The sequence below is a fragment of the Dromaius novaehollandiae genome, chromosome 25 (genome assembly GCF_036370855.1).
Source record: "Dromaius novaehollandiae isolate bDroNov1 chromosome 25, bDroNov1.hap1, whole genome shotgun sequence".
Taxonomy (NCBI): Eukaryota; Metazoa; Chordata; class Aves; order Casuariiformes; family Dromaiidae; genus Dromaius; species Dromaius novaehollandiae.
In genome coordinates, this window is record NC_088122.1 from 5211357 (window position 1) to 5235020 (window position 23664).

The window sequence follows — 23664 nt, forward strand, 5'->3', positions numbered from 1 at the left end:
ATAGTGACTGTGATTCTGCATTTTAGCAAACGGTGAGGCTGGAAGCAAACCCCTCAGAGTCAGTGAAAGGCCTTGAATTTGCTTGAGCTGGCTCCGGACCAAGCCATAATAGAGCTATGATCCAGCACAGTATTTACACACAAGGCTAAATTTTAGCAATTTTAAGGTATTATTGGTTCACTTCAATTTAACACGCACTTATGGACCTTGGTAAGCCAGGGCCGAGCCAGGATTTGTCCCTCGTGGACGTGCGTTGGGGCTCGAGCTCTCCTGAGGACGTGGCACGCTGCCGCCGTGCATCCTCTGCCTGGGGATGCCTGGGGTCTGGGAAAGGGCTTCTTTCGGGAAACTGCCGCTGAAACCCCACCACGTCTCCATCAGGATGCAGATGGTACCTATGGGTATTAAAAGTGCAAATCTTATTCCCATTTCCCCCTGAAAAGCTCCCCTGGAGGCGAGCTCCCCCCACTTGCTGTGCAAACCCAAAGCAGTCATGTCCCCGGGGGGCAGAAGTCATCCAAGACGGAGCCAGGAGCGTAAGTTGTTGGGGCTGCGGAGCAGAGCAAAATAAGAAAAACGCATCCTGGTATCGGCAGGGCGAGCAAATCCCAGGGTCCCTCCTTGCCGGCTCCCCAGCCCTTGCCACTCTGCAGCTCATGCGTCTTTGTTCCTGCAAATTACATGTTGCGTAACAAAACCTGGCTGCTGCTCGGAGCCGGGAACAACCAGAAATAGGGCACGGCTCGCGGAGACGGTGGGGAAGGGTCATCACCCAGTTTCCACACACGCGGGGAGCGGAGACGGGGTGACTGGGAGCACGCAGAGACCAGCCCGAGGTCTGGGAGCCTTGTGGCCCCAGCCCGCGGCCCAGCCAGGCTGCTGTGCGTTTATTTGGTTTCATTAAAAAAAAATAAAGTATTTTTCCAGGTTTCTTCATTTTTTGGAAAAACATTAAAAAAAAACCTCAGGAAAAGCTGTTTAAAATTTCTTTGCAAAGAGCTATTCTTTCCATAAAACACGTTTATGGGGAATTGCCTTGAAGCCCCAGGGAAGATGCAGGGAATTGCCGAGACGAGCTGCCGCCCTGGGGCTCTGCCACCCCGCGTCCCCTCGCGCCTCCTCCCAGGAACAGGCCTGCCGCTCTTGCTGGTGGCCCAGTGTCCCAGCAGCACTGGATTTACTGGGGCGGAGTGACCTCTGCTGGTTTACAGCTAAAACAGTCCCTGCATTTTTGCCATCCTAGACGGAGAGAAACACGAGGCCTGCTCCGCCGTCCCCGGGCGTTTCGTGGGGCACGGCTGCTTCGGGCAGGGCGCCATGGCAAGCGGGGCCGCGCAGCCTGCCTGAAGCGTCAGGCCGAGCTCACGCAACAAACCCCGAGGCCCCTATTTTAGGGGAACTTGACCCAAACACGGCCTGGGCGTGTGGAGGCCTCGGCCCTCGCCTCGCGGAACAGGGGCTGCTGCGGGTCTATAAACCGCGACACCAGGGCCTGGAGGGATTTCTCAGGATTTCTCCTATATTTCTTATATATCGAAGAATTAATGGCGTTTACACAACCATAGCATCCGCTCACGAAGATTTCGAGCTGATTTGTCCGTTAAACCGTTGCCGCCCCGGTGTGCGCAACTGCCCGCGCCGCCCCCGGGCCCGAGCACAAGCCCCACGGAGGCCCCACGCCCCCGGCCGCCTTTCACACTTCTGTCCCTCTCCGCCCCCCGTAGCCAGTGTTAGGGCGCGCCCCAGCCAACACCCCGTAGCCGGCTGGTCCTCACGTGACGGGCCGAGGGGCGTGCCGCGCGGCGCGCTGGGAGATGTAGTCCGACTCCTCCCCGCGGCCGCCGTGGCGGCGCTCGGCGGGACTCTCTTTCCCAGCGTGCCCCGCGGCTGCGCGGAGGGCTCGGGGGAGTGGGGCTCCGGCGGTGGCGGCGGGAGGTGGGCACGGTAAACACCCGCGGTGCCCCCGTCCGGGCCCGGGGCGCGGCGGGGGCCGGGGGCAGGTGGGGGGAGTGACAGAGCCGCCGGGGCGGGGGGCGGCGGGGCCATTCCGGGGGCGGCGGGGACGGCCCCGGGAGGGGGGCGGGCAGGGGCTTAACGGGGGCCGCCATGTCCTCGGGGGGCGCCGGGTACAGCCCTGGCGGGGCGTAACGGGGCCATCCCGGGGGGGGCAAGCGAGGGGCAGCGGGGCCGCGCTGGGGAGGTAACGGGGGAGGCTGGGGACGAAACGGGAGCGGGCCGGGGGGTACCGGGGACGGCCCTAGAGGAGCCCGGGGGGGTGGCAGACCCGCGGGGGAGATGGGGACAGTCCGGGGGGGAGAGACAGCGAGGGGTTAAGGGGGGCAGTCGGAGGGGTGGGGGGCAGCGGGGGGTGATGGGGACAGCCTGGGGGGGCAGCAAGGGGAGGAGTAGCAGGGACGGTCTTGGCGGAGGGCAGCGCTGGGGCGGGTTGCAGGAACCCGCAGGGGAAGGGGGGACAGCGGGGTGCGATAAAGGGAGCAGGTGGAGCTGGAGAGCAGCTCTCGTTGGGGGGGGTGTCAGGGCCAGGTCTGTGGTGGGGACATGAGGGACAGCCGTGGTGGAGAACAGTGTTGGGGGACATCAGGGACAGCCTTGGTGGAGAGCAGTGTGTGCGTGGGGAGGTGTTGGGGGTTGTCTTGGTGGGGGACAGCGTGGGGATGGCTATTGGGGGCAGCCCGGGGGGGGCAGCAGCAGGGGAGAGCGTATCAGGGGAAGCGTGTGTTTGAGGAGGTATTGGGGACAGCGCCTGTGTGGGGAGGAATCGGGGACAGCCCTGGTGGGGGACAGCGGAGGGGGAGGTATTGGGGTCAGCCCTGGTGGGAGCAGCCGTGGCGGAGCAGTATCGGGGGCAGCGTGCGTGCGGCAAGGCATCAGGGACAGCCCTGGAGGCGCCGTGTCCCCCAGTGGAGGGTGATGGCAGCGGGACGGAGGCTGCTCCTGTCCCCTCGGGGCTCGGGGGGTTACCAACGCCCCAGCTGCGTCCTCCAGCCTCCCTGATGGGTGCTCAGGAACGTGCTTCTCGCACCCACCTTCCGCCTCGGGTGCGTGGGGCCAGCTGGCCGGGGGGACGAGGCGGGTGCCTGCAAGGCAGGGTGAGCACAGGCAGGGACGGCAGCGTGGCAGCTGCTGAGGAAGTTTGCTTAAGTGATTCTCAGGAGACCGGTAGCTGCAAGGCTGAAGCTTTTTGACATGCATGGTTTGGGCACTGGCTCTTCCAAATATTGCCCTTGATAGAGGCAGAAGGGGGGTTTTGCATTTTCTTTCTCTGCTCTTTGCTTTTTACGATCATTAACTAGCTTAAGAAACTCTTGTCTTACTCGGTGATGAAGAGAGAGGTAATGTAGAAATGAAGCAAGTAATTAATGGTTTCATTTATTCGCTTTTTAGTGGTAGTCTGGGCAAATTAATGTTGTTGCTGCTGCCTGCAACACAGGTGCTCTATGTTAGGCCAATCCGAGTAGCTGAAAAATGATGGAATTGTTCCCTGGATGTGCATGTTTTTGTGCTTTCTCTCTTCCTCTTGAGCGCTCTGCTATTCTACCCTTGTGTGATTGAGCCTTAGTTATGGAAGTAGTTGTATTACAGTCGATATTTGTCAGCTCCGTGTTCCACAGCACCTAAATTAAGACTTTTACCATCTGTCGCAGCAGTCAGTGTGGCTGTGTAAACAGTCTACGAGAGACCTGGGGGGAATTGCTCCCTATTGTGCTTGCTCCCCGGGCTGCCCTCGCCGGCTCCGGAATAGGAGGCGATGGGAGAGAGGGCAGCAGAATACACTGCAAAGCCCCGAGAGGCTCCCGCAGCATCGAGCGGTCCGTCTGATTGCCGTGGGAGGCGGCTGATTTGCAGACTTTGTTGTTCCCTGGTGCGTTTTCGCAGCAGGAATGTTGTCGTGAGCAGTTTCCGCATTCTCACTGGTCGCACAGGTCTGGCTGTTTCCTCAGCTGCATTGGGTGCCTTTTGGGGGTATTTTCTGGCTGGTTTAGTTCTCCCATCTAATTTGAAGTGCAGCACTGCAAATGTGCTGGCCTCACTGATGCCCTGTGCTGTGAGGGTTGGGAACGTGCATCAGGGAGGGGAAACGCTGTCAGCCATAGAGCAACGTGCTTAGATCCGCAAAGGGACGCTGGTGTTGCTGAGCTGAACTCTTTGGTGCCTTCCAGCGGGAGTTCTGCTGCCCTGAGCCCTCTGGGAAGTTCCTGATAAGACCTGGGCATCTGAAGGAGATTCATGGGGATCAGTGTGTAGGAGAGGAAAAACCTTTTCCCCTAAAAACCAGGGCCGAGTCACCACGTTCTTTTTGAACGGAACAGCAGAGGCGTGAACAAGACACACGCTTGTCTGATGAACACTGTGGACTTGCTTCAGTTCCTTCCTTAGCCTGGTGGTTTCAAATCCCTATTTCCCAGATCCTTGAAGAGTGCCCTTGCTTTTAGGCTGTCTGCTGTTCTGAAACGCGTGGGGTGTCCCTAGCGTGAAAGCCCGGTCTCTGGGCGCTCACGGCAGGTGTAGGCTTGAACCGCTTTAAGGAGATGTGCCTCGTGCCCAGGTCTTTTCCTTCTGGCTGTGCACTAAGCTTTAAATCGTTGACTTAAAAGGGAGGGTCGGGAAGTTCTCCCGCCGTTGCTGTTGCATATAGGTGCTGCCCTCGTGGGGAGCCACCAATTTGCTTTCAGGCAAGTCTTCTAGATTCAACCCCTGAGTGCGGGCCTGCACAGAAACTCTTAGCCTCCCTACAGTCATCAAATCAAAGTGAAAATATGAGCATAAAGCAGTATGGAGGATATCCTAAAGTGAGAATTCAGAAGCTGGTGAACCTCACTGGAGACAGCTTAGGATGTCGGGCACTTCTCAGTTTGGCTGGGAGATTGAAGAGGGCACGAGAGGAGCCTGGGTCCTTTCTCTGGTCTTGGGTGAGTGGCCCAAGGTCGCTAGATGCCTTTTATGGCAAAGCTGGAACTGAGTGCAGCTTCCCACCTCCCTGCTCGCGCTCCTATTTTGGCCTATTCTTCCTCCAGAAAGAGAGAAAGGGAGTAGAGGAAATAAACGATGAAGGTAAATAGTGAGAAATAACTGCAAATTTAAAAGTACTTACCATAATGTAGGCAGAATAAATTTTACATCGACAGTCTTGCGTGCCTCAAGCAGCTTGCCGCAGGGGTTCCTTCGCAAAATTTTCCCTTATCATAGGTAATGAAATATATTTTACACTGAAGTCATATTTGAAGTATTCATGTTGTACACTTCCTAGAAAAGCGCTTCTACTTACGGATATTTCTTGGGTTAAAAGGAAAATGCTGTCTCTCCAGAAGGACACAGGACATTTTTGTCTCTGAAATGCAGACGAAGAAAAGCTCCTACTGTCTCCAGTGGGTTTTTGTGAGTCACGTGAGCCGGGCTGTAAACTTTGGAGTTATTCATTGACTGCTTATGAGCACAGTGGAAAAAGGAAGCTCACTTCACACCATGGTTTCCTTAGTATGTGCCTTTTCCCTCCCTCCCCAAATAATGGATTTTATATGAAGAAATCGCTGCAGCAGAGGGTGCAGGGTGCTGGGTTTTATCTATTTCTGATTAAATTGAAAACACTTCTGTGAATACAGAGGTTATTTTTTGTGTGTTATCTTGCACGCAAACATCATGTGAGTGGTTGGATAGTACTTGTTTCCGTACCTGTCGATCCATATTTGTAGTGAGTCCGTTTCCTTAAACGGGGACCTTGCAACTGAAGCTTGGTTTGAGGATATTTAGGCTGCACGGTGCAATTTTTCCACCTGAAGGAGTTTCAGCCATCGGCCATCTAAGTTCAGCTCAGCATCACTTAGCAAAAAGTGTAATTCTGAGGCACAGGATCCCAAGACCCCACAGATAAGAGTTTGCAGAAGTCCTGCCCAAATTAAACAGTGAGCTGGGGACCTATGAAGAGTGTGACTCTGCTGCGAGTGTATCTGAGAGCTCTGAGGTTTGAGCTTGCTGCCATGGATGTCCATGGGGGAAAATTCCCTTTCCCTTCTCTGGGAGCAAGACTAGAGTCTCAATCCACCTGAACCTGTGGAAGGCAAATACATTTCAGGAACTGATTATTAGTGCAAAACTTGCTCATGTGCTGTTGTCTTTGCAAAAAGCAATATCCTTAATATCCTTTTGCTGTTAAAATTGCATCTTTCAGTAGGGAAACGACAGTAGCTGTCCCAGAAACTTCTGTGAGATTACTCAGAATAGCAAAGGTTGCCAAACGCAGCAGTCTTCGGTGGCTTGTGCTGTAGCTACTTTGTGCGGTGACATAGCCAGGGTTTGACGCTCTGAAGATGGGCTGAGATTTATTAAGAACTGAGCAGGCACCTGCAAACAAATGGGTAAGGTTAGGAAGGAGGTATCACTGGAGTGCTGCCATTTCTCCTTCTGATTATTTATTTATTTGAGTTAAAGCCCCTTGATTGTGCCGTGGTTGTTTCCTTTAGAAGCCAGGGCACAAGAAAGCTATTTTTTGGCCTTGATGACCCTGTAAAGCCAGGAATGTGTCCCGGAGTCTTTCCTCCTTGTCCCTTTCCCAGGCAACAAACTGATGCCTCCAACCGCTTTGCAACTGTAAAGAAAGATACTGGCACTGAAGTAGGCTAAGTGATCCTATTCTGAAGAAATCACCTTACTTTGCTCATCTTTAAGTGAAAGAATCTTTTCTCTGGATGCATTAACAGAACTGATGTTCAAGTCTAATTTGTTCCCCCCACCCCAAAAAAAAAAAATTTTTGCAGATCTCGGCTGGGAGCAGTTGGGAATGGGTGGAGCAAAGTTTTAGTTTGTTCTTAACTGTCTTCATACTTTCTGTTCACACCTTTTTTTTTTTAAAAAAAAAAAAGGGGGGGGGCAAAAAACAAAATGTGTCCATTTCCAAATCATGTTATAAGTTATAAAACTGCGACGGGGCACTGTTGTGTGAGCATTTACCAGAGTCCCAACCCCGAGAAGCTCATGATTTACATAGGTTTCCTGTCCATGCTCTGTTGCTTAGACTGGTACAGGCATAATAATATGTTCCCCTCAATATAGACCTAGTTAAGCTAGTATTTAACCGTCTCGCTCTGTGCAGGAAGATTAAACTCTATCTGTACAGGTCCCACTTGTTATCAGTGTACTGTTGTCTCCACCAAGGACTGTGCTCCAGTAGTTCAGTTAAGAAGAAAATAAAATGCAACCCTAACAAAATAATTGCGCCGGTGTGAAATGTGCATCATCTAGCCCATACATCAGGCGCGGAAGCGCAGAAAAGGGAAATGAGTTGCTTTAAATCCCAAGAGCTTTGGATACAAAACAGCTGTGCTGAGCTGAACACGGTAGCTGCTGTAGATGTTGCGGTAGTGTGCGCTGTTGGTTTTGTTATTATAAAGGCAGTTTTTCGTCTATGCTTTTTTTGTTCTTGATAATTCTTGTCAACCCTTAAAATATTGCTCTAGAGGTTTTTTTCTGTGGGATTCTTTGTTTTCTGTTTGGAATTTGCAGATACAGGCACACGGTGGGTTTTATCTCTGAATGTAGAAGCGGGTCGAATCAAAGCGCCCATTCAGTCATTTGTGGGATCAGTTCTGCCAAAATCAACAGCACGGTTGACGTGACGTAGACTTCACAGGATTGGATCCGTCAGGAATTACAGTAATTTTCAATGGTGGTAACAGCCACCAGTTAACAAAAGAAGAATGAATCTGCATTTGAATAAGGGTTGTGCATAATTATTTTAATAATGAGGGATGCTGTATTTTGGGGACCAGTTGTGTTTCAAAGAGCAATTTGCTTCCCAGCTAACGATGGATTACCTGTTTGTTTCCGCAGCTGGGAAGGTCCTCGGAGAGCCAGGAGCCAACAAATCATCCCTGCACCTAAATGAGGCATTAAGTCTGGTGAGCTTGCACAAATTCCTCGTCTGATGGGTGCACTTTGCCGGGTCCCAGCCAGACCTGGGTGTCTCAGCTTGTTGTCTGGTTTCGGCTGGAATGTACGCGTGTCGCAGCAGTGGTTTTTTGTGCATCCTTGGCCTTTGGTACTGCTAAGAGCATGATTGTTTGCTGCTGAAGACTAAAAGCATTAAAATCGTTGGCAAGGTGGTTGTACTGGATGAGATGCTACCAGGTGGAGCTTCATACAAACGAGGGGAGATCACGACTGTTTTTATGAGGTTCCAGCCTGCATGAATTATGCAGGCTGAGATGAGTAGTTTGTAGTGGGAACTCTAGGGTTATGGTCTGTCAAATAGACAATACCAAAGATACCTCCAATTTTAAGAGGTCCTTTGGATGCTGGTTAGTGACGTGTGCTGACTTAATTTTTCTTTCTCCCATAGGTCTGTTGCTATCTGTCTAAAACTTCTCCAGGGAACAGTCCTAATAGAAATGGCAGGTAAGAACACCTCAAAATATGGTGATGCAGGAAGATAAATGGTTGTAGAGAATGTTTTTTTCGGTATTCTGTGATGACTATAGTTCGTTAGGTATGACACACTTCTTTTTTTCCTAAATTCTTAACATTCCCTCGGTAGCTCTTTAGCCACTTCTCTTTTTTTTTCCTGTGGTCACATGCCCATTTTACGCTGTATCCACTATAGATTTGTTAGCTGAAGCTACTGTTCTAGCGATAAAGGCTTAGATGTGACTTTTTTTGAAAGTTTTATGAGGAGGAAAGTTATTCATGAGAAAGTATATGAGAGCAATTCCTCTCTTACGGAGGCTAAACAGCTCTTTCCACAACATTCCTAGCTGTATTATCGATTTTAATACAACTTAATTTTACTTGCAGTGACATCAGTAACAAAATTGCCCCTAACTTCTTTAAGATAAGATAAACTCCTGGACTTGCATACAGCTGCTGTTCAGGGGCAATACAATTTGGCCTTTGAAAGTGCATGTCATGCTTGCTGATCAAATGGGTCGATCCCTACCTTGCTGCGAGTGCCATGGTGCTCCAAGCTGTGCAGTCAGATGTGACGGAGAATATTTTCTTTTGATTTCTTCTGTCTTTTCTTGGAAGTAACCCAGAACGGTTTAAAACTACAGAGTCTCTGAGAAGAGTACACCTCTGGGATAGGAGAATAGTGGTTGTCTGGCTCCTTGCAGCTAGACAGCACCAGAGGAGAGATGTAATCCTGATCTTCCGTAACTATTTTAGTTATGGAAAGGACTTGGAGCATTCTGTGAGCTTGAAAAATGACAAAGTGCAGTGGCCAGTGCCCAGAAGTGACGGTTGTTTTTGGCCCCACCATCTGGGGACTTCTGCACTAGAGGCTGGCAGAACTCTATTGCTCATAGGAGACCTGAATTACGGGAGGGGAAGAATGGAAGAGAGCTGAACCAAAGTAACTAGCTGCAGCTGCAGGTTTGCAGTCCCCCATGCCTTCAAAGATGTTAGAGAATCTGTTTTTACTGTGGTCAGCTAATCTTGGTCTTACTGACTTCCCTAGAGAGAGCTGTTTTTTAGCTTTTAAAGCTGTGTCCCCTTTGCTTTCCACTTAGAAATCCAGCACTGTCATGTTCTTTTGTAGACTGCTGAGACCAATTGTCCAAGGGCACACCTATTAGGTGTTCAGAGCAAACAAAAAATCAGTGCTAAGAAGTCCAAATTCCTGTGGACTTTGAAAGTAACCATGGGAGATCAGTACTGCACGTGATGCAGCTTCTTGTGGCTAGCAATAGGTGTTAACCAGTAACTAATGCAGGCTTTAGAAACCCTCTCAATCAATGTCATGCATTCTCAGGTGATGGCTGAGGAGGGGAAGCAGGCATAACATTTGTTTTTATGTTAAAAAGAAGTCTGTTGAGAACTTGAGTTGGACTGATGACTTCAGACATTCTTCCATGGTTAGTTCTGATGTACTTGCAGTGGGCGTTATCCTCGTAGTTTTTTCTGCATAAAAATACTCCTTTCCTTCGCATGAAGTAAAGCCTTTTCTTCCCTAAAGCATGGCATGCAGTTTTACACTCCCCCCTGCCCATCTTAAAATGAAGTTAGGAAGCTGCTCCTGCAAAATGTCTTCTCACACAGAGATAATGGCAAGAGGAGGGGAACTCATGTGCTGACAGTTCTTGTTCAGACGTTTCCTCTTGTCTTCTGTGCCATTTGGAGGTTTTCCCAGGACATTCTTCATCTCTTCCTCTAGTTGTTTTTAATTCTGTTTACTGGGGCTGAAGTAGACGAGAGACAATTAGTCACAATGCCCTGGAATCAAACTTTAATCAGCACTGGAAGGCAAGAGCAGACATTCCCAAACATGTAGCAGCTCACGCCCAGGCACACATACGTAAGCACACAAAGCTGTGCATCCTTATAAAAGCTGACAGCAGCTTAAATACAGAGGGCTTGGGTATTTAATTGCTTGATTTTAAAAAAGTAATTTCTTCCCAAGGTAAGTTTTTCTTGCCTTTGTCAGTGTTTGCTGATTTTATGGTATCTGAATGCAAAGCTTGCTTCACTGGGGCTTAACCTTGCGGAAAAACTTGACTTGGAAAGGAAAAAAATGTACACTCATGAGTCGCATAACAACAAAACCATCCCTGACATCTGATTTGTTTTCCCCAAACTGGATGATGGCTGGGTGCTAAATGCCAGTTTTAGAGGGATGCACCCTCCTTCACTGTCCTAGGGATGTATCTGCTGCAGGTCCCAAGGCGTCATCCTTATGGCAGCAAGCTCACCTACTCAGAGTTTGTGTCTGAAGGTAAATCTGCTTTTGTCTGGATAACCACTGGCCTTTCCTCCTGCTTTAGTCGTCAGAGAGGTTCTAACTAAAAACCTCTGCACAAACTGTTTTTCCCCCCAGATGTTTCTGGCAATCTGCTCGTTTTACCTAAGGTTTCATCCCTGAGCTGTTTCTAAGGTCTTGGTTCTCTTTTGCTCTGTATCTTGCAGTGCCTTTTGCACCAACTTTCTACTAATGTTTAAAGTTACCAAATCCGTGTGTTAGTCATTAGCTCGTTTCTCGTTCCCACTCTAAAGCTTGCATGTGCTGGTATAAATGTATTGCGTCCACTGCTAAGCCAGGAGACCAGGATGTTTGGTGTCCAGAGTCAAGATGACCATACTGAACTAAGTAATCTGGATGGCCAGAGCTGGTGATTGTTTTCTCTTCTAGTTCTTATGAGTCTTCTCACCTTAGGGGTCCTCAAGCCTTCTGTGCATCAGGGAAATGGAGGGGATGTCACACTTGCTCACGGACACAAGAACGTTTCTACATTCAGCTAATCTGTGTGTTCTTCTTTGTAGAAAAGGTGAATAACTTCCCGCCGCTCCCCAAGTTTATCCCTCTGAAACCATGCTTCTACCAGAACTTTGCCGATGAAATTCCCATAGATTATCAGACTCTGGTGAAGAGAATCTACCACGTATGGATCTGTAAGTTGAATAAGAAACCTGTGCAGGGGAAATTACATATGCATAGCAGAAAAACATAAATCCTTATTTATGCGCTTTAGGGTTTTGACTGCAGTTGGTTTATGAAAAACAAAGATTCCTCTTAGAATGCTGTCATGCCTGGAATTTTTGTTGCAGAGCTGGTATTGAAGAAAAGAGCGAATATCAGTGCTGGAAAAGGCTGTTAGTAAATTTGGGGAGGAAAAAAGGCCACATTTGAAACCCTTATTGATGTCAAGTAATGTATTACTCCGAAAAATAGCCCTCTTAAAGTAATTTCCAATGCACCTAAAATGAGATGAATAGGAGGATTTTAGGCAAGAAAATTAATGTGGCTCATATGTTTGTTACCTGTCTCCCCACCCTGCTGTGTGAATCCTAAAACTCTCCTTTGTGCCAAGCACAAATTTCCCCATCCAGCCTAAGCAGTGTTTAAGACAGCTGTATGCTGTCTCTTCCTTAGCTGCCCTTAAATGTAAAATGTTCTTAGCCCCAGCTTTAGAGAGGGGTTGAGCTTCTGTTGTCTTGCTGTGCAGTGCAAAAGCCAGTTGTGAAGATTAACCATCCTTCTCCAAGGAATGAAACTGGATGAAAAGCCTTGTGGCAGGCCTAGAGAACCTGTGGAAATGCTTTGGTTGATTAAAAATCTTTTTGCCTTGCTTATTTTTTTTTTCTTTCCTTCTCTTCCCAAAATGCTTGTCCTCATATTTACCCCCTCATTGAAGGAAAGCTTGTTTTCTGCGAGATGTGTGTTTGATGGCATGGCTTTCATTCCAGACGTATAGGATGTGTGTATGAGGCAGATTTGTGTATATAAATAATAGCGTAATCTGTCACTTCATTGTTCCTCCGTTATTTAGAGATGCTGAAATGAGCTCTGTAATTTTCTTGCGTGAAGAAACTGCTTGTCCCTCCAGCCTAACTAGTTAAATGTTGCGTACTGTAAAGCTGCCTTTGTGTGTGACTCTTTTTAAACAAAGCGCCCCTCATTCAAGTTAGCGGAAAGATGGAAAGGTGCCAGCCATTTAGGCAACTAGTCATATGCGTGGCTGGGGAGACCTACCATTTGCACCATGAGTTTTAAATTTCCATCTGCCGCACGTTTTCTTTTGGGGTCTCCCAGACTTTTTGGGGCTGGAATAGAGGGAAAGGGACGCATATGGAGGGAAGACAGTAAACAAGAAAAGGCCAGTATTAAAAACAGAAACGCAAGTCATTGCTAGAAGGTTGAATGCTGTTTACTTTAATCGGATTTGACCATTTTGTGAGGATGGATGGTGATTTGGGGAAACCTGTACCAGAGCTCCCACTGCTGGAGAACAAACTCCTGCCGGACACATCGGGAGAGCCAGAAGTTCCTTAAAACTTAAGTGTTCCTGTCTTGATGTTTTATTATTAGGTAGCTTTTTAGAGAGCAAGTGGCTTGTGAAACTAAGCATTTGACAAAGTGCAGCTAATTACCATATAAATGAAATTTAAATAATTAAAATCCCTCCTCCCCCGCACCCCCAAATATTAAGATACAGGCAAGAGATGGCACATAAAGCCTTGTTGCTAGCTACTCCGAAGAGGAAGGCATTTTCTGTTTGGTAAGCCAATATTTTATTTCGGCTCTCGCATAATTCAAGTGTCAGAATAAGCCGTTGAGTTGGGGTATTTTAAACACCGGATTCCCTTGACTGTAGTGTCAGTGTTATATTATGACTGTGCAGGGTTGTAATTGCTCAGCAGCCTCGGAGATGAGTGAAGGGAGGTGAGTCTGCGCAGAGCGAAGGAAGGAGAAGAGTCGCTGGAAGGAGCAGCCAGCCTGGCTGAGCTGGGAGCTGCAGCACGTAGCAAAGCGAGGACCAGTCAGGGCACGTTGACTTCTCTGTCGAGAAGAGAAACTCGGGGGATTAATTTTGCCTAAATAAGTGAGACCAGAGTCCAAAGAGTTGCTATGACCTTGTCACCAGGCAGTACTGAAGTATCCTGCGTGTTTGGACCCTCTGCCTTCTTGCATCTCTTTGGCAGTGCTGATAGAGGTTACAGTACAAAAATTGAATGAACTTCCACCTGCTTTCCAAAAAAGAGCTTGTAACTGGGCTAAGCCTACTCGACGCTGCTGTGCAGGGTGGTGTTTTTACACCATTTTCCCCCCAAAAAGGGGTCTTGCTACAAACAGGACTTGAACCCCCTTGCTCTTAGTTTATAATAATAGTGGACTGAATCTTGCCTGCGTCGGGCACAGCGGTTACTGCCCAGCTCTCCATCCTTCGGCAGGCTCCCAAAAGGGTTTCTTCATCCCTCTGCTGTGACACATCTGCTGGAAATGGATGTGCTTCTGCGCTGCTGGCTTCTCGGGTCACAGCTGAAAGCACTCCCCACCATTAATGCACGGGTAGTAGTTGCTTTATTGGGCATGAGTTTCCTGCTGTAATATGGTCCTGTCATATCATAATGCAGGATAGTTGTTTCTTTTTCCCTGCAGATGTGAAACCGCACGGCCTCACGCTCTTTCCTCTGCCCTCTTTACAGTCTACTGCATCACACTCGTGGCGAATATAATCGCGTGCCTAGCGTGGTGGATTGGAGGAGGCTACGGGGTCAATTTTGGCTTGGCCATCCTTTGGCTTGTTCTCTTCAGCCCCTGCGGCTACGTCTGCTGGTTCCGACCTGCGTACAAAGCCTTTCGGTGAGTAGAAGCTCACAAGGGCGTTTTGCGTCCGTTTCCTCCAGGAGAGAGATGTGGTGTCATTGGGAAGTGGGTGCCCGTACGGAGATGTGCCTGACTGGGATGAAGATTGAGGATTTGATATCTGAATATCTTGTTTATTTTGGAAATGTTTTTTGTCAGGAGTGGGGCTACTTTTAAATAGTAGATGTGGGATTGAGGGTCACTTGCCTACTTGGAGGTCAGCAGCGCTGACTTGTTTGTCACTGTTGTGAGCATGAAAATATCTCAGGCTTAGCAATACCCTAATATCAGTGTACCCTTAAGGGGGATATTAATTTGGTAAAGCTTCATTGAGGCTTATTTTGATGGAAGACTAATAAGTTATCGGTAGCTGAGAACTCTCCTGTTTTTCGTCTCGAGATACAGAACTTGGCTGCTTTGCTTTTTAGATAAGAGCGGCTCCTTAGGACCAGTCCTTCTGAAACTGCACAAATATTTAAAGCCATCCTAGATGTTTACTTTAATTAATAATCGTTTGCATTTGCTCACGCTTGCTGAGGATCACAAGGCATTATCCAGACATTAATGCGTAATAGAGCCATGGAGGACCCGAGCTTTTTCCAGCCTCGTGTGGGGAACCAGGGCACAGGAGGGAAGTGACCTGCCCAGTGTCACGCTGTGGGTCTTCAGCAGGACCTGCACGAGACCCAGGGGTCTGGGCTCTGAAGGTGAAGCTCTCCAGTCCCCTGTTACCAGAATACTCTGGATTTTGATTATTCATCAGCTTCAGGGATGAGTTAATCTAGAAAACAGCAAAAGCAGCTGATAGAAATGGGAGCTGGCAGATGGGGGCCCTACCTATGAAAGGAGTTGAGCACATGCTGAATTAGTTGCTTAAATGCTCTCCTGCGTTCACACTCTGTATACTAACAGCACTGGGCAGTTAATTCACTGGAGGGAGGTGCTTAAAACATCAGTGACTGCATTATAGAGTACCAGGGAGGATGATTTCTGGAGGAAAGGAAGGCAGCAGGATTGGATTCATCTGAAAGTTTTGGAAGACGTGAAAACGCAAGCTTTGAACTCTCACTCTCTGGGGCTGGGGTTTTGTCCCCGTCTCTAGTTCAGAAGCCTGAGGGACTCCAAGCGCCTACCAGAGCTCTGTTCCAAGAGCATTTTCCATTCTGAAGTCTGGGAAAAATTACTCTTCCTCACTGACCTCCTCTGGGCTTCACAAGGGCCGTTTCTAATTATTTCTTTAGTGTTGTTTGTATATGTGTTTATGCAACTGAATACTGAAAGGTCCCCGAGGTTACTCTGTATACAGACTTCCACAGTTAAAAAAAGAACAAGCCCTAGGGACGGAGTGGCAAGCCCAGGGATCACTAGTTGTAGGAGAGGCTTGAAAAACATTGCAGTGGGGCAGCAGTATTTCGTATGGCATTGCAGATAGTCTCGATTCAAGAAAGCTAGGTCAGACCCACTTGCTATGCTTATTTTGGGAAGAAGCAACTGTTAAATACCAGCATCGTGTACTGCGAGGATGCTTTCATAAACCGTTCGCCATACGTCTGCATCCAAAATTAAATTAGCTGCAAAGCTTTGGCACTAGGGTAAAGCTGTTGCAAATCTGCACCAGAAAGCTGGATCAGAAAGCACCTTTTCTGTGTATCCTTGCTAATTCCTATACATCCTTTCAAATGGAGACTCCTCCAGCCCTTTCAGGTCTTAGTCGCAAGAGTCTGTTTGAAGGCTCAGCCTGCAACCTAATCTTTTGTTAATTGGATTATGATAGGCACTACTGCGAACAGTCCATGTTAAAAGTATTTCTTTCACGTTGCTGTGCTCTGAGGTGATATTTGAAGGGCAGGATCATGAAGATGCTCAGGGATGGCAAGCTTCTTTCACAGCGTCTCTGTAAGTAATTAGCTTTTGAAAGATGGAAGGTAAGAGCCTCCCCTAATTTAGGTAGACGGTGTCTGTAAACACACAGAGCAGCAGAGATCCGGCTGGAGGTTTTCCCACATGTTTCAAACTAGCCAGAGTCCATGACATTGACCTGTCTAGAGCCTGTAGTCCTGCCTCCCTCATCTCAGCTTTAGGCATTAGAGGCCAGAATTATAAAAACATTAAAATACTTTCAGACTTTGAGCAGGAGTTGGGAATGGCTGAAGGTCTCCTGTAAACTCCCCGTTGCACCAAGCTGCCCCGTTAGCTAGTGAAGTATCTTTGTAAATCTGTTCCATGGATTGCAGGGAACAATGCAGTTCCTGAGATAACGGGAAGAATCCATTTCAGTAAAAATGAAAAGTCACCAGGTTTAGGGAGCTTCAGAGGTGTGCGTGGGCTTACAGCGCAAGGCTTGGCTCATCAGCGTAGCTGGTTTAGTGGGGTGAAGATGTGCTGCTGCAGTGCTGGCATAGCCGTAACTCGGGCAGTGCTGCACCCCAGGACACCTACGACGGGGAGGCCGTGGACATGTCTGGTCGGCCGCCTTCTTTGGGATTTTATTCACGCTGCCTGTTACACTTGCATAAATTACAGGACTTTGCATATTCAGGAGCCTTTCAGCCTATGTATCCTGAAGATGTGGAGCCTATGAAGATGCAAAACCGCACATCTGCCTATCTCCAGATGGTCTACCACCCCAGCGTCTCTTTTATGTGGCTATTGAAACCGTTTTTTTTTTCTTTTCTTCCTGTTTTGTCCTAGTGCCGGATTATTAACCGTAGGCACGTAAGCTTGATGACGAACAGCCGCTGAGGCATTCCCAGCTGGGATTTTCGTGCTCAGTAATGACTTTTAGCATATGGGCAAGCTCTGCCTGCCAGTGTTCAGGCCTCCTTGTGCCTGCTTGCTGGCCGCTGAGCTGCACAGGTGTCAGGCTGCACTGACTCCAGATACTTGGTCAGAAAAATGATTCAGGCGCTCTCTTCCGCAGGAGGCTGCCTCTCCTTGTGTGTCATCACATATGTAATTGCTTTGTTAGAGCAATTGCAAGAGCCTGGCTTATTGGAAGAGATTAGGTGCTGATGATTCATGGATCTGTACACTTTCACTGCCAGGGAAAGAGAAGTAGTCCTCCAAGTGCGTGGTTGTGGAGGGATCTGTTTTCTGAGATACGTCGTTGGTGTGTTTGTATGTGATGGAGTCAAACATCATAGCGTGAAACAATGTGGGTGCCGGTCTCCTCCTAACGTCCTCTCTTCCTTCCCAGGTCAGACAGCTCGTTTAATTTTATGGCCTTTTTCTTCATCTTTGGCGCGCAGTTTGTTCTCACGGTCCTACAAGCAATTGGTTTCTCTGGCTGGGGAGCATGGTAAGCATGACCCTGCTAGCTTCTCGTAGCTGAGCACTTGGCTTTTGTGACTTGCACTTTTAAGGAACTTATTCTGTTTCCACGAACTCTGGAGAAACTGATGGGGTCTGTGCAGCATGATATGGAAAAAGCTGTCTGGTTTCCACTATGGCATAACTGTACCTACTTGGAGTAGATAACTTTATCTATTCCCATTGCGAGTAATTGAAAGAGTTCCTGTATTGGCAGATATCTTCATCTCTTTGTTCTTTTTAGCACCTCCCTGTAATGTCCATTTCTTTTTGCCATTTAACCGCACAATTGCAAAATTCATCTGATCCTTTCTTAGCATTGCCCTCAAAGTACTCCCAGCACATGGTGAGCAGTGCACAGCAGTGACTCACTGTTGGCCTATAGAGCAAGTATTGCGAGAGTTGTCCTAAAATAAATGGAAGCGTTTTAGAGTCTGTCCCTGATTACGTTGTAATTGTTTGGCATTTTAACTTTCCGTCTCTAGAGACTTGAGAGCAAATCCTGCTGAAGCTACAAATAATAGAAAGTCCTAGCACTCCGTGTAGCATTTTGTTTTCTTAACTGCTGATGCTCCCAAATTCCCCTCTCTGGTTATTACCATCATAGGCAATGGAGATGCAGATCATAGGACCCTGATGCTCCTCGTTCCCAGCTTTGTTCCCTAGATGCAAGACCGTTGCATAACCGAAAGCATCTTGGAAATAAATATGCTCTCCCAAAAGTCTCACTGCACAACTGGCTGTTCCCTAAGGCCTGAGATAGGATTAGCGAGAGATGCTCGCAAGCTAGGTCTGAGATCTTGGAGAAATACCTACCTGAGTTGTATTTAGTTCTGGCCATAGTCTTCCTTGTTCTCTTCACCCTCAGGAGCTTTAAAACTGCCTCATGTAATTTCCAGGTGTGAGTAAACAGTCTCTCCGATAATAAGTATACTTAGAAAAGAAGAGGTGTAATGATACTGTTTCTTTCTTTCTCTCTCTTCCAGCGGATGGTTGGCAGCCATTACTTTCTTTAGCACCAATGTTGCAGCTGCTGTGTTCATGCTGTTTCCTGCCATTATGTTTACAATGTCAGCAGTCGCAATGCTCTTCTGCATTTTGAGGGTAGGTGCTTCAGATGTCTCCCTGGCTTGGAGTATCTGTGCTTTGTATCGCAGTAATGTGAACAGGCAGCTTAGCAGCCACTGTAAGCCATCACTGCCTTTAAAGGTTTTTTTAGTGTAGTCAGTTGATGTCTCAAAGAATATCTAGAGGACAAATCCAAATAAGGCAAGGAGACCGGAGCTGGATGTTCTCACCATCTCATGTAGCCATGTTCCTTTACATCAGTTGAACCAAGCTTCGCCTGGTTATTGGGATGGTCACTAATTTTAAAGGTGAAGCATCTTGAGGTCCCTGTGGTGGGAACGGGGTGGCAGGGTGGGAAGAGGTCCTCATTTGTCTGCAGAATGAGGCATTTGGAGAGCCACAGTCCAAGGTAAGGCTGTACGGGAAGCTTCAGTAGGTTGACTGTAGGGGAGGAGAGAAGTCAGAGGGAAAAGAGCACCAGGGATTAGCCCAACAAATTGCTGTCTCGGAGCAGTTGCCACCATGGCATTTATTGTGGGCTCGTGGAAGCCTGCTGCCTTCTTGTCATCAAGATTAGTGTCACTGCCCTGTGTCCTTCTGGGCATTGCATGGTGGTGTGACTTTTAAACCAGAGTTTCTGTTTACACCCATGGGTACCAGTTGTATGTTTTTCTTAGACTACAGCTGAGTTGATCAGTCTCAGCCCTGCCAGAGCAGCAAATTTCAGTATTACAGAGTTTTCAGCATGTTGGTCTGGGTTGGCTGCCTTGCTGTACTCGCTGCATCTCTGTGGGATCCCTGGCCTCAATCCCAGTCCTGTTGCTGAAATGGGTTGAAATATTGGGTTGATGTTATCTGCATGCACCTCTGTCTACTGCTTTCCTACTTTTTCAGTGCTTTTATTCCTTGGAAATGTAGCTCCTGACAGAGAGAGAGAGAAACAGATATGTGACATAGTACCAGAGTGACTATAGCTCTTCTCAGGAAGAGGTCTAGGTGCCTGTTGCTGACCTTCCTCTTCTTCTCTCATTCATCCATTAGGTACATAAAATCTACCGAGGGGCTGGTGGGAGCTTTCAGAAAGCTCAGGATGAGTGGAACAGCGGCACATGGAGGAACCCTCCCAGCAGGGAGGCCCAGTACAACAATTTTTCTGGAAACAGCCTGCCAGAGTATCCCACGGTGCCCAACTATCCCCCAGGAAACCAATGGCCTTAAGCAGCAACAGCTGCAAACTGCCTATATTCTCTTCTTTTTGGTCTTTTTATTATTGTTATTTGAAAAGATCATTTGCATTCCCACCCCCTCCCCCAGGCATCTTGGGGACTCTCGGTTTTTTTTGTCTCCTTCTCATCACTGCAGAAGACGTGTGCTGTCAGCCCATGCCACCTCCAGAGCTCTGCACGGCCTTATTGGAAAGTTTTGTTTCGTGTTCAGTTACCAGTATTTGCCTTGTCGCAGACTGAAGAACCAACCGTTCGCTGCCCCTGCTTGAGGGGATCCTCTCATGATCACGCTGAAAAAGGCTGACTTCTCCGTGATGGTGAACACCACCAGAATTGCTCCTTCTCCTGCCTCCCTGCTTAGCTTTCATCAAACGCGGAGTACACCACCAAATCGTCCGTAATTGTAACGAACACAATCCGAACCTCAGTAGCAACTGGTGTTTACTTTCTGGGATGAATAATCTGGAATTTTTCACTCTAAGGGAAACATAGCACTTAAATTATTTGGTACCCACTGATACTGAAGGTATTGGTAAAATCTACAGCCTCTTTTGTTTGTGTTCTCTGGTGACAAATCCTTTAGGTAACAGCGCTTGCTGTGGGTGAGTGTTGTTCAGCTGTGAAGTCCAGGAGAATCCTCATTTGTCTGGCTAGAGCTGTCGTTGTGCTAGAAGTCTTGCTTTCCCTGCTGCCAAAAGTTTCTGCTGGATCTGTGTGCTTCAAAGGTGCAGATTCATCTCATTCAGTTGATGCTTGCTCGCTAAAAGCCTGATTCAAAGCCCACTGGAGCCTCTTGAAAGACTGACTGATGCTGGGCTTTGGACCTGGCTGCCCGGGTGACGTTCACCCTTTTACAGGTAGGCAGCACGAGATCTCTGTGCTGTTTAAATTCCACTTACAAAGTGTCAAGATTTTGTGCTGACCCAAGAAATTCCCTACTGGATACTCCTTGCCCTGTTGAAAAACCCTTTTTTCTGGGCTCCCGGACAGTGGTCAGGTGCTAGATAACTATCGATTTCAGTGCTTGGTACCCAATGTGATTTGGGAGTAATTCTGTTACAATTGATAGATTTAATTCTGATTTGCATCAATGTGGTTAAAATCCAAACGCTCTGAGATGTGTTGTCTGATAGACTAAGGAAAGCTTGTTGGTCCCGTTAACGGATGTTCGCTGTGCAGAGCTGGTACGTGTCTGCGTAGCCAGCAGCACTTTTCTTCCGCACAGGGGCAGGGAGAGAGGTTCTCGTCTTTCCCCAAGCATCAGTTGAAGAGAAGATAAAGGAGGGATTGTTTTCCCCGAGAACTAGCATTAGTCTCGTAGCTGATATTCACCCTGTGCGTTTACATCAGGACTCCTGTAGGCTGAGCCATCCAATTCCCCCGGGTCCTACAGCGATCCCAGCAGTAAAGGCTGCAATTTCTTTCATCTCCCAAAAGAGCCTGCTGTGATTTCCCCCCCCGTCCCCCCCCGTCCCCCAAAATGCTGAAACTGGGAGGTCAGCTCCCAGTATTTTTGTAGGGAGCAAGTGTTCAGACTCTTCAGCTCTGAAAACTTCAACCAGTGATCCCCTGAAGGACCAAGTGCTCCATTTCGGAGACTCGAAAGGCATCGGGGCGCCCTGTGGGTGAGACCCAAAGCCTGTCCCTCCTGGCAGGATGCGATGCCAGAGGTGTTACAGTGTAGGGGGAATTGCTCCAAGCTGACATGGAGTAACTGGAAAGCAAAACTGGCTCCTGGAGAGGGTCAGGGAGGTTGTCCAAGCGAGATGAAGTTGTTGTGCAAGTGATCTTTTGAAAATTGTCTCTACACGTGCCTTATCTAATAAAACACTAGTTCGCGAAGGAGAACTGTTCCTTCCCCAATTTTCCCCCTACTAAACTTCCCACTTGGTCTATTAACTTTTTCTGTGTCATACTGTAAATATTCCATGACGTTCAGCTTGGAATCTGCATGCCACCTTCGTTACTAGGGCCAAAGGAGACGTTCATCGGAGCTCCGAGCCTCCTTGAACTTCGGTTTGCAAGCAGCGCTGGCACACTACTGCACGAGCAGCCTTTTGCTGGCCCCGAGATATTTCACGTGTTCCTAACGTGGCGGGATTTGTCTCGCGAGTGTGCAACGTGCTTGTAAGCACAGACGCTTGAAGCCTTCTTAACAGCGTACGACCCGGTTGCGTCGTCGAGCTTTTTAGGTGCCTTTGTCTTGTGTCAAGCGTAATTTGTAAGTGTTCTTTGTCGCTTGCCGTCACAGAGTGATGGAAGAACCGCCTGTCGATTGACTCCCTGGAAATACGATTGCACGAGGGGGGAGCGAGGTGTCACTACCGGTGTCTCAATCCAGCAGGGCCAAACTCGAGCTTGGCCGTGCTCAGAAGCCAGATCTTGGTGTCCCTCCCTAAGAGGCTCCCTCCAGCCCTGTCCCTCCATGCTCTGGCCATCCTCAGCCTCTTGCCAAAATTTCCCCAAAGTCATTGGTGTCTTTTTTTTAGTCAGGCCAGAGTTTTCAAAGGAGCTGACAGGAGAAGCGTGGCCACAGGACTCAGCATCCCGCTTCTCTTATTCCTCTTTGCTGGTCCAGGGCTGCGTTTTGAAGGACCTGTCTTCAGTCGCGCGGAAAACGCTTGACGTAGAGAAGGGCAAACTGAAAAGGCTGGAGCCAGACACCAAATCCAGGACCCATCAGCACCCTCTGCCAAGATTTCTAAAGAACTTCGGTGAACCTCTCCGGTCAGATCTGCTGTTTCTCATAACTCATCACCCCCCCTCCCCAATCCTCTTAGACGCCAAAAACCGTAATTCCAGAGAGTTGACTCAACATGCTGCCTGAATGGCCGTGGCTTATTTTTTTGGACTCCTCTGTATGTTTTCAAATGTTTACATTAGATTTCTAAGACTCCTAACACCATTAATCCGGACCTGGCTCCCGGTTTTGTTGGGCATCATGTGGTGTATGTGTGCGCGATGTTTCGTGTCGCTTGCGGGGCTCTGTCTTTCTGTGTTTTGTGGTTTTTCTCCTGATCACAAGACAAATAAATGCTCATCCTGTGCTCGATGAGAAGAACTGGCCGCATTAGAGGAGTGTGTCTGTTCCTAGGTAACAGGAGTTATCTGGCAGAGGGAAGTGGCGAAATTTCTATTTTCTTCCAAAGTCTCCCACCACTTTTTTCCTCCCCTCCTTTAGAAAAACAGCATGTTTACGGATGATGCTTGCTCTCTTGCTGAGGGCCAGCACAAGACTGATACGCTGTGGTTCGTACTCTCGCAGGTGATAAGTGTTTTACAAGGGGGCATCATTTTCCTCCCCTTCTAGATAAGGGACCTGCGGGTGACGGCGAGGACGTTGCCTCTCCGAGCCCTGCGTAGCTCCGTTTTCTGGCCTCTCAGGAGGCTCAACCCAGCCCTTTGCAGAGGTGGCTCCCGGCTTGCCCGTTTTCTTGCCTGGGAGGAGAGCGTCATCCCCGGGGTAAACAGTCTCTTTGACACCCAAGGTGAGTCGAATCCTTTTATTTAGCGTGTAGCTGATTTTATTGCCCCAAATTACCCTATGTTGGCTCCATACCCTGGGTTGACTCAGTAGCAGGTATTTAATCCTGAAAGAGCCGTTTTCGTCGCAGCCGCTTGGTGCAACAGCAGCTGATCTCGATGTCTCCGTATCTCCAAGGCCTTGCGACAGGTAGCCCCCCGCCAGCCACCAGCATCTCGCATTCAAACTCGCAAAACCCTTCCGCACCGGCGGCTTTTTTTGGAGCTGCTTTGCTCGGAGCATACGTTGGGCAGGCGGAGGTTACCTCCGTCTATGAGTACTGCATTTCGCATTACTCAGGGCTGTGCTGAGCCCTCAAACTCAGTCGGAGCTTTGACTTATTGGTCCCAGAGCAAAACTCAGCGAGGCAGCAGGACCGGACAGAAAGCCATAGGCGATGCTTTGTAGGTATTAAATAGCATTTAGGGCCCTGCTGGTTATCTGCACCC

General features: G+C 48.5%; 1 protein-coding gene and 1 long non-coding RNA gene across 3 annotated transcripts; one reads left to right on the forward strand and one right to left on the reverse strand.

Annotated features, from left to right (window-relative positions):
* Positions 1 to 1792: 1792 nt before the first annotated feature.
* On the forward strand, positions 1793 to 22758 carry SCAMP4 (secretory carrier membrane protein 4). 2 transcript variants are annotated; one of them, XM_026111196.2, is made up of 8 exons: positions 1793 to 1935; positions 7846 to 7913; positions 8354 to 8409; positions 11266 to 11394; positions 13930 to 14086; positions 17286 to 17387; positions 18385 to 18502; positions 19508 to 22758. In XM_026111196.2, the coding sequence occupies exons 3-8, from the start codon at positions 8403 to 8405 to the stop codon at positions 19682 to 19684; spliced, it is 690 nt and encodes a 229-aa protein (XP_025966981.1). In that variant the 5' UTR covers positions 1793 to 1935; positions 7846 to 7913; positions 8354 to 8402; the 3' UTR covers positions 19685 to 22758. The 2 variants fall into 2 exon arrangements, with proteins under 2 accessions (XP_025966981.1, XP_064353293.1); XM_064497223.1 differs by having other exon boundaries at positions 1847 to 1944.
* On the reverse strand, positions 3371 to 6146 carry LOC112989825 (uncharacterized). Its single transcript, XR_003260918.2, has 3 exons — positions 5288 to 6146; positions 5114 to 5198; positions 3371 to 4235 (listed from the first exon to the last, which is right to left on the reverse strand). It is a non-coding gene; the product is annotated as an uncharacterized LOC112989825 (long non-coding RNA).
* Positions 22759 to 23664: the final 906 nt, after the last annotated feature.

Excerpts from the sequence above, each read along its gene's own strand:
- SCAMP4 (XM_026111196.2), top strand. Across the intron at positions 11,395-13,929 it reads AATCTACCACGTATGGATCT|TCTACTGCATCACACTCGTG; the intron begins GTAAGTTGAATA and ends CCCTCTTTACAG. Across the intron at positions 18,503-19,507 it reads TGCTCTTCTGCATTTTGAGG|GTACATAAAATCTACCGAGG; the intron begins GTAGGTGCTTCA and ends TTCATCCATTAG.